Here is a 9,554-nt window from a genome sequence, read left to right on the forward strand (position 1 = left end):
TTAGCTCCTAACATATAGTTTATAACTTTCAACTAGCTTATAAACTAGTATTACCAAACATAGCTTTTAAGACTCAAAGAAGTGACAAAATGAGTCATCTTGACTAACTCAAATTAGCTTAATTACCATAAGATTATTGAAAAATTTTATCCCAACCTGGCTTATTTTATTGGAGAGCCAAAAAATATAAAATTCAACTCAACCCACCATGGGTTAGGGATCAAGTGATTTGGCTCACAATTTGATTCACCTAATTTTAAAAAATCAAAAATAAAAAATAGAAAAATAGATAAACATAAAAATTAACAAAATTAGAAAATATGAAAAATAAAACAAAAATAAAATATCGAGGAAACTTAAAACAAAAAGGAAAGAAGAAAATAAAAAAATTTAGAAAAATAAGAGAATGGGTTAACATGGGTGAGTTCGACTCACCCAAATAGACTCATGTTAAGTCATTATAGAAATATATATATTCTAATTCCTTAATTAGTGTACTTAGCAAAATCCTAATTATATTTGAGTGATAATACTTTTTTTTATGTGTGACCTATAATACTTTGCGGGAAACCAAATGTACATTCTATCATTTTGTTGTTGTGTGCACTAAAAATATCTATATTTTAGATATTTTTTATATATTAAAAAATAAACTATTTATCAAATTATACATTAAGTCACATTTGTTCGAATAGAACTAAAATAAAATTTCTTGCACAACATCTCCATATGAGTCTCAATGTAAAAAAACAGGACTTGGCTTCTCTGTTGTCTCTTTTCAAGTTGTTCCCGTACTGTCCTTTTATAACGATGCTGTTTTGAAGGGACAACTTAAAAAATAATAGCAGAGAAGCCAATTTCAAAAAAGCATGGTTAAAAGAAAAAAAAAACACCACAAAAAATAAACAATCAGTCAAGTTTTTATTAATCATTTATCTTTTGCGCCTATAGTATATTGTGATTGTTGTAATTAGAGTCTCTGAACTTCTAAGAGAAACCAAGATATTTTCCCAGTTTCAATCTTTTAGATTAGTTAAAAAAATTAACCTTCCTACCTAACTCAATCCCACATAGGAATGAGAATAGTTCATGCCAATGACACGAGACTATGGTCTGACATATTTAAAGTTTGACATGTTTAATTAAAAAAAGTTAGACTTAAACTATTAAAAAAAACTTATTTAGTTAAATAGTCTAGGCTTGAGCTCATAAAAAAAACCTATTAGGTCTGATAAGCCATCTTACTTGCATATTACACACATATATTTAATATATTAATAAATTAATAATCTCATATCATAAATAAAATAATTTTTGAAATAAAAGAAATTATTATTAAAATAAATTAACGTCAATTGTAACTTCAACTTTGTGAATCATAAATATGTAATATGTTAGGGTAATAATGTCTCGCATGCGAATTTTTTTATTCCCATTGGTTAAGTTTTGGGGAAGAATGTACATTTTTTTTAATCTTGACATGAACATATTAATAGATAAAAAAAACAAAATACTAAAAAGAAAAATAGAATTTACGCACTATCCAGCTGAAAGACGTGATCCATGAATCAAATATGTAGGTATGCTATGTTGTTGGACACCATTTTTTGTTTGGTTTTATTGTGAGAGACATTAACACAATTACGATGTTGAAAAACTAAGGTCTCATTCGAGTGGTTGTCAATTACTGGTTTTTTGTTTTAAAATACGATTTCAAAACGAAAATATGTTCAACAAAAATGGGACTGAGTTGGTTTTTTTGCTTCTTTTTAAAACAATTTTTATCCCATCTTAAAAATAATAAAAATAAGTTTGTGGATTTTTGTTGTTGGTTTTACTCTAATCCTTTAGTACTTATCCTTCAAGTTACTTTCTCATTTTTCAGGTCTCCGATAATCATTCACCGGTCACTAATAACAGTCGTGGTTGCCGATCACTGATCACGATCGTTGATCGCCAATAACATGATCATCGATCACTGATAATAGTCGTCGTACGCTAGTCATAATCACCAATCATTGATCACGATTATAATTGTTGATAATGATTATGATCACTGATTGCAGGTCACGAGTCCATTTGATTGACTTTTTTTAGAATTACAAAATTTTGATGTTGAAGGTACATGGAAGAAATTTGGGAATAATTTTTAAATTAATTATGAAGTTTCTTTTCTATTTTGCAACAGTTTTTAAAATCAAAGTTGAAATTAAAATTCAAAACAAAATTTGAGTTTGATTTTTAAATATTTCAAAAAATCACCCCGATCAGGACCAATATGAATCGTAAGTTTCACTTTTGAAAAAAAAAAGTAATTTAAATTTGAATATAAAATAAGTTTTTGAATAGACTAATAAGTCAGACCCAAATTTTCAAAAAGGTAATATGAGACAAAAAAAAAACTTTTAATGGATAATAAGTTAAAATTAAACTTTAATTTTATAAAACATATCCAACCTATTTACCCAAAGTCCTGACATATTCCCATCTCTAAATTTCCACGTTAAACTTATCACCCCTGCCCATAAATGTGTCCATACAGTAATCCTTGTTGGCCATTTCATCCTATATTTTCCCCTCGTTTTCAATAAGCCTAAAAGGCAAAATCACTAAAGTAAATTCACACTCGAATGTAATCTTCCCACCCAAATTCAAGTTACACTTCCCAAAGCAAAAGCCAGACTTCTTAATGGGCAATGTCTTGCAGTTGCAGTTGTTACGTGTGAAGGATGAGGACAGTGAAAAAAAAAGAATTAGAAAAAAAAGGGTCCCATTCTTCCCTCCTTTTCTTTCTTTCTCCAAATCTATATAAAGCAGCACCATTTGCATCAACGTTTACCTCAACTCACCCATCAAACCACACACCTCACCTATTAGAAGTAACAAAAGACCCTCCCTCTCAAAAGAATAAACAAGTATAAAAAAGAAGGCACTTCCCTCAAACAGAAACTACCCTCTATCTCTCTCTTTTCAAGCCTTAAATGAGTAAAAAAGAGTGAAGAAAGGAAAGAAAGGAGCACCATTTTTGGTTTGAGAAACATAATTAGCAAGAGAGTTCAAATGGGGAAGAGAGAGTTTAATGGGGTGGTGTTGATGATGCTGTGTTTGTGGGTTTGTGGTGTCACAGCCTCTGTGACTTATGACCACAAAGCCATTGTGGTTGATGGCAAGAGAAGAATTTTGATCTCTGGCTCCATTCATTATCCTAGAAGCACACCTCAAGTACTCACTCCTCTCCATATTTGATATTTCCATTATGGCTGCATTAAATTTTTTTTTCAATCATTTCTTGCATTTGTTTAGCTTTTTTTTTTTTACCCTTTCATGCATGCATCATGAATCATGCTTGTTGATGCAGATGTGGCCAGACCTTATTCAAAAGGCCAAAGATGGAGGCCTTGATGTCATTCAGACCTATGTGTTTTGGAATGGCCATGAACCTTCTCCTGGACAAGTAATGCAAATACATTTCCTTAATTTTATTATTTATTTTACTTTTATAGCATATTATATCCAAGTTTTTACATTTTCATTCAATCACAATCATCAATATATAGTTTGTTGACTTTTACAAACTATTTCAAAAGTAGTACCAACGGTGATTTCTGATTGATTGAGAATATATTAATGTTTCATAGAAATTATACTCTCTCCAAATTCCAATCCCATTCTTTTTTTGTTTTTGTAAGTTTAAAATGGAAAAGACTCATTGAAGTTTTATGTGATGTTGAAAATTTGCAGTACTATTTCGAAGATAGGTTCGACTTGGTTAAATTCGTGAAGCTCGCGCAGCAAGCAGGCCTCTATGTTCATCTCCGTATTGGTCCCTACATATGTGCTGAATGGAACTTGGGGTAATGATTTTAATGATGTTATATGAACACCTTCTTATGGGAAGAAGAAAAAAATCTTTGGTTAAAAAAATGAAAATAATGATTCTTAGGAAACACTCAAAAGGTCACATGCTCTGTTTTTCTGTTCAGGGGATTTCCTGTCTGGCTCAAGTATGTTCCAGGCATTGCTTTCAGAACCGACAATGAGCCGTTCAAGGTTGGAGTTTTTCATTATGGAACCTCAATCATTATAATTATAATAATTAGCTTGTTATTATTGGTTGATTAAAAATAGTTTAATGAATTATTGAATCATATAACCATCACTTCAATTTTTTAATCATGGTGTGTGTAGGCTGCAATGCAAAAATTCACTGCAAAGATTGTCAGCTTGATGAAAGAAAATAGGTTGTTTCAATCCCAGGGTGGTCCAATAATTTTGTCACAGGTAAATACAAGACTAAATTTTTTAATTCGTAAGAATCAAATATAGTATCAGGAGATTTACAATATTTGCACACTGCTTAACCAACTGAGTCATATAATTTACTAGTATTATTGATTTTACTATAAAGTTCATTGAGCCAATTAGAATAATGATGATGCTTAACTTGGTGTGTTTTTTAACTGAATTTGACAGATTGAGAACGAGTATGGACCAGTGGAATGGGAAATTGGTGCTCCTGGAAAAGCTTATACGAAATGGGCTGCACAAATGGCTGTTGGTCTAGACACTGGTGTTCCATGGGTAATGTGCAAGCAAGAAGATGCTCCTGATCCTGTTGTAAGTTACTCCTTTTTTTTTCTTTATCCTAAAAAACGTTTCGTGTGTGTGTGGATTTGGATTTGAAGATGTCTTTTTTTGAATTTTTCCTCATACGATTCTTATTCTATTTTCTGTTAAATTTGTGTGACCCATCTAAATATGGTGGTGGGGTTTATAACAGTGTTAGGGATACTTTGGTTGGGATAAGGTTGTTTGCTTTTACTATACCATGATGTTTTTGTGGTTTTCTCTTAAGACCATTTGACCCTTTTCTGTGTTTTTTTACCTTTATTTGGAGGAAGGTTCTTTGGATTTTATTATCTATCTTCACTTTTCTCTTGCTTTTTTGGTTGTTTTGTTAAAGCAGTGATTGATTTTTATTTTTTTTGGTTTCCTTTACTCTTCTTAAACAAAAGAAAATTTGAGAAAGTGGCAAGATATGTTTTTTTAATGAGGGGAAGCTTGTTTTTTCACTAGCAAATTGATTCTTATCCCTTGCAACTTTCTCTCTGTTCTGTGTTATTTTACTGACTGTGACACTATAGATTGACACCTGCAACGGATTCTACTGTGAAAACTTCAAGCCCAACAAGAACACCAAACCCAAAATGTGGACTGAGAATTGGACTGGCTGGTAAGTCTTAACAAATGCTACCTTTTAGGATGAAAATGTTTTTATTTTTAGTGCTATATTTAGTTTGATGTCTCTTGTTCTGTAGGTACACTGATTTTGGCGGTGCAGTCCCTCGTAGACCAGCAGAAGACTTGGCGTTCTCAGTTGCAAGATTCATACAGAATGGTGGTTCATTCGTTAACTACTATATGGTATGTTGGTTTTATCCATTGTGAATAGTTCCTAGTTCCTACATCATGTGCTACAACTCAACTCATGTTCTAGAAACTTTGGTTTGAGTCTAATATCTCACTTTCTTAATCCAGTACCATGGAGGAACGAACTTTGGCCGGACATCAGGTGGCCTCTTCATTGCCACTAGCTATGACTATGATGCGCCGCTTGATGAATACGGTATGCAGTAATGATAAATTGTTTAAATGCTTTGGATGATGATGATAATACACATTTAAAGCTCTTGAAAACATAAGGAAGCTTTTGGCTAAAGTGATAGTTTTATTGTCCTAGCAAAGTGCACAAATTCACTTTTAGGCACCATATGGAAAAAGCTGAAAAACATTTTCACATTAGCCTGATGCTTGTTCAATTATACCATTGTACCAGGACTTGAAAATGAACCAAAGTATGAGCATTTGAGAGCTTTGCATAAAGCAATAAAACAAAGTGAACCTGCTTTAGTGGCTACAGATCCCAAAGTGCAATCGCTTGGATATAACCTTGAGGTAAAGTTCCTAAGCTGGTTTGTGATGAAAACCAATGGAATTGCCTGAGTATTGAAAGTTCATTTGATTCCTTGTCTTAATATAATCTTAGGCCCACGTGTTCTCGGCCCCAGGTGCTTGTGCTGCATTCATTGCTAATTATGACACCAAATCTTATGCAAAAGCTAAATTTGGAAATGGGCAATATGATCTACCGCCTTGGTCTATCAGTATTCTTCCTGATTGCAAAACTGTTGTTTACAACACAGCAAAGGTAACACAAGACTGGTGACTAAGTTAAATAAGTTATGCATTTTTGTTTTTCTTTAAAAAGGTACATGTGGTGAAATTATTTATAGAGAAATCAATCTGTCAGTGTGATATATTTCCTTGAAAAACTGGACAGTTCCTCTCAAGGTGTTCTTGAAGGAAGACAAAGATTAGTGTTTTGACTTTTGAGCAGAATTCCTTTGTATTTACTATGTTAATGTTTTTGAAGTGTGAAACTGTGAATATTCACATAATTTACCGACTTTATGTAGGTTGGTTACGGCTGGCTGAAAAAGATGACTCCTGTAAACAGTGCATTTGCTTGGCAGTCATACAATGAAGAACCTGCCTCATCCAGTCAAGCTGATTCCATTGCAGCATATGCACTTTGGGAGCAGGTCAACGTGACCCGCGATTCTTCAGATTATTTGTGGTATATGACAGAGTAAGCATCTTTCAACTTATCACACTTCTTAAAGATAAATTATTGAAATGTTAATCTCTTACTGCATAATGTTTCTATCCTCTCTCCATCTAATCAATATTGATGTCCTTTGTTCAGTGTCAACGTTAATGCTAATGAAGGATTTCTAAAGAATGGACAATCTCCTCTTCTAACTGTAATGTCAGCTGGCCATGTTCTCCATGTGTTCATTAACGGTCAACTTGCAGGTGAATAACATTGTTATGCCTCTTTTGCTTAGTGTTTTTCTATAATAAACTCCAGTTTTACATGTTGAACTTCTGTGTGAATGCAGGAACTGTGTGGGGGGGATTGGGAAATCCTAAATTGACATTTAGTGACAATGTGAAGCTGAGGGCTGGCAATAACAAGCTTTCTTTACTTAGCGTTGCAGTTGGTCTCCCGGTTAGTTCTCTCTTTTCTGATATCCATTTTTTCTGTAACAATTTTAATCTGTTGATGAGTAGTATTTTGTAAATGTTAATCATGTTTTGTATTCATTTAATACCAGAATGTTGGTGTGCACTTTGAAACATGGAATGCGGGGGTGTTAGGCCCAGTCACTCTGAAGGGTCTAAATGAGGGGACTCGAGACTTGTCCCGGCAGAAATGGTCTTACAAGGTATGTTATCTTGTACATATCTTGCTCACTAGCAACTTTGAAAGGTTTTATAACAATGCCGGGTGTATATTATCAAAAAGAAAAAAATACTGAGGTGAAGTTTAAACATTGGGATACTACACAATGAGATACTAATTGTTTATACATTTTGAAACTTAATCACTAATGAAGCAAAACTTCGTGGGAAAATTAGCATTGGTGCCATTCTAGGACATATAAAGAATGCATTATATCATTGAATATTGAAAAATGTGGATGAAATTAGCCCATGTAGGCACTAAGAAAAAGCATTAACTATGCACATTGTTGAGCAGATTTTAGTGCAGTATGCAAAAGATTATTTACTTTTGCTTTCAGAAAGGAGTAGCAGTAAAGATTAGATTTAACATATATTTCTTAATTTGTATGCTATTGGACAGGTTGGACTGAAAGGTGAATCCTTGAGCCTTCACACCGAAAGTGGGAGTAGCTCTGTGGAATGGATACAAGGATCATTAGTGGCTAAAAAACAACCTTTGACATGGTACAAGGTAAGAAAATAAACCCCACAAATGTTGCATTTCTGTCACTGTTATAGATATTCACCTGCATATATCATATATGCATGAACTCTGATTCATGAAATCTGATTCATTTCATGCCTAAATGTTGTTAGACAACTTTTAGCGCACCGGCCGGCAATGATCCATTGGCTCTAGATTTGGGAAGCATGGGAAAGGGTGAAGTGTGGGTAAACGGTCGAAGCATTGGTCGCCATTGGCCTGGATATATAGCACATGGTAGTTGCAATGCTTGTAATTATGCTGGATATTATACTGATACAAAATGCCGGACGAATTGTGGACAACCTTCTCAGAGATGGTGAGAATTCATACAACTTATTTTCCAACAGTGAGTGATGTAAATGCTTGAATATTAACCTATTTTCCAACAGGTATCATGTTCCTCGCTCATGGCTGAGCTCAGGTGGTAACTCCTTGGTTGTGTTTGAAGAATGGGGAGGTGACCCTAATGGAATTGCTTTGGTGAAAAGAACATGAAGTGTGATATTTTGTGATGCTCTCTTAAAAGGGTATTACAACTATTCCATTTCTTTTAGTATTGTCCTTGTTTAATAGCACTATTCCAAGATTTTCCTAATAAAATCCTCAGCTAGAATTTATTCTACTGAATACTGATTAAGGAAGACAATTTGACATGGTTTTTTTTCAAGGCCTAATGTAACTTAGTAACCCTTGATCATTTTATGTTTTCCAATCTATCCTAATTATTAACACTCTTGATATTCATGTTATATGCACCCTTTCTTTCATAACTTTTGTTTTCTGTCTTGACTATTATGACAAAACATATAGAAATCAAATAATCAACAGATATAGACCATTTGAATTTGAAGATTTCCACTTTTTTCTTCCTCATTTTCTTCTGCTGCTCATTATCCTTGTGGTCTTTTTGTGCAGAGCAGCATTGACAGGCAATATATATCTTGTAACAAATGTCTAGGAAATGCAAAGAAGCTGTCAAGTGAGTCCTATGCGGTTAGGACCCTATGATGCAGCAATTTACCAAATACGTGTGGTTTAGATCATATTAGGTTCAGTATATAAAAAATATTTGAAGTTCATAATTGGTGCTCCTTGTCTTCTGGTTGTTCAAGTATACCTCAAAAGATTGCCAAGGCCTAATCATGCACTGCCTGGCCAAAAACAAAGATTTATATAAGAGAATTTGGATGCGCAAAGACTGTGTATACTGTACATAGTCAAGTCAGGCTATTGTGCTGAATATTGCCCCATGTATTACAGGGCTTGTATCAATGAAGATTGAGCCCTTACACATTTATTTAATTTACTATGATACAATGGAAAGAATTGTAGACACGCAAAATGTGTCGGAGAGTATATTTGCTATATTCTGCCAGAAATAATTGTGTTTTCCCATTATAATTATTAAGTAAGAACAGATTGAAAGTAATAAAATATCCTTTGAAATATTTGTCTTGTTACTATTGTGTTTGTGGTTCTTGGTATACAAAAGATCATTATATAAAGAAAATCTTGGTATATGCCAGCAACCAATTTTCGTTAGGTTTAATTGCATTTTTTTTATTTTTAATTTTCAAATTTTTGGCAAATTTTGCTGCTAATTTTTTAATTTGATACATTTTACTCCCAACTTTTAAAAAACTTGTGAATTTTAAATCAATCATTTTTCCATTAATAAACAAAAATTGGGAGTCAAATTTGCCAGAAAATAAAAAGTTAA

General features: G+C 33.1%; 1 protein-coding gene across 2 annotated transcripts; it reads left to right on the forward strand.

The window, feature by feature from the left end:
- Positions 1-2,827: 2,827 nt before the first annotated feature.
- Positions 2,828-9,294, forward strand: LOC114367642 (beta-galactosidase-like). Of its 2 annotated transcripts, none has more exons than XM_028324823.1 (19): positions 2,828-3,222; positions 3,359-3,454; positions 3,742-3,854; positions 3,984-4,050; positions 4,189-4,281; positions 4,474-4,617; positions 5,145-5,233; positions 5,319-5,424; positions 5,539-5,626; positions 5,837-5,955; positions 6,047-6,208; positions 6,477-6,649; positions 6,767-6,876; positions 6,963-7,072; positions 7,179-7,289; positions 7,709-7,819; positions 7,945-8,150; positions 8,224-8,361; positions 8,750-9,294. In XM_028324823.1, the coding sequence occupies exons 1-18, from the start codon at positions 3,061-3,063 to the stop codon at positions 8,327-8,329; spliced, it is 2,166 nt and encodes a 721-aa protein (XP_028180624.1). In that variant the 5' UTR covers positions 2,828-3,060; the 3' UTR covers positions 8,330-8,361; positions 8,750-9,294. The 2 variants fall into 2 exon arrangements, with proteins under 2 accessions (XP_028180624.1, XP_028180625.1); XM_028324824.1 differs by having other exon boundaries at positions 8,755-9,294.
- Positions 9,295-9,554: the final 260 nt, after the last annotated feature.

This window comes from Glycine soja, chromosome 9 (genome assembly GCF_004193775.1).
Source record: "Glycine soja cultivar W05 chromosome 9, ASM419377v2, whole genome shotgun sequence".
Classification (NCBI taxonomy): domain Eukaryota; kingdom Viridiplantae; phylum Streptophyta; class Magnoliopsida; order Fabales; family Fabaceae; genus Glycine; species Glycine soja.

Coding starts and splice junctions, on each gene's coding strand:
- LOC114367642 (XM_028324823.1), top strand. CDS start 3,061: ATGGGGAAGAGAGAGTTTAATGGGGTGGTGTTGATGATGCTGTGTTTG. Junction 5,956..6,046: donor CGCTTGGATATAACCTTGAG/GTAAAGTTCCTA, acceptor ATATAATCTTAG/GCCCACGTGTTCTCGGCCCC. Junction 6,209..6,476: donor TTGTTTACAACACAGCAAAG/GTAACACAAGAC, acceptor GACTTTATGTAG/GTTGGTTACGGCTGGCTGAA.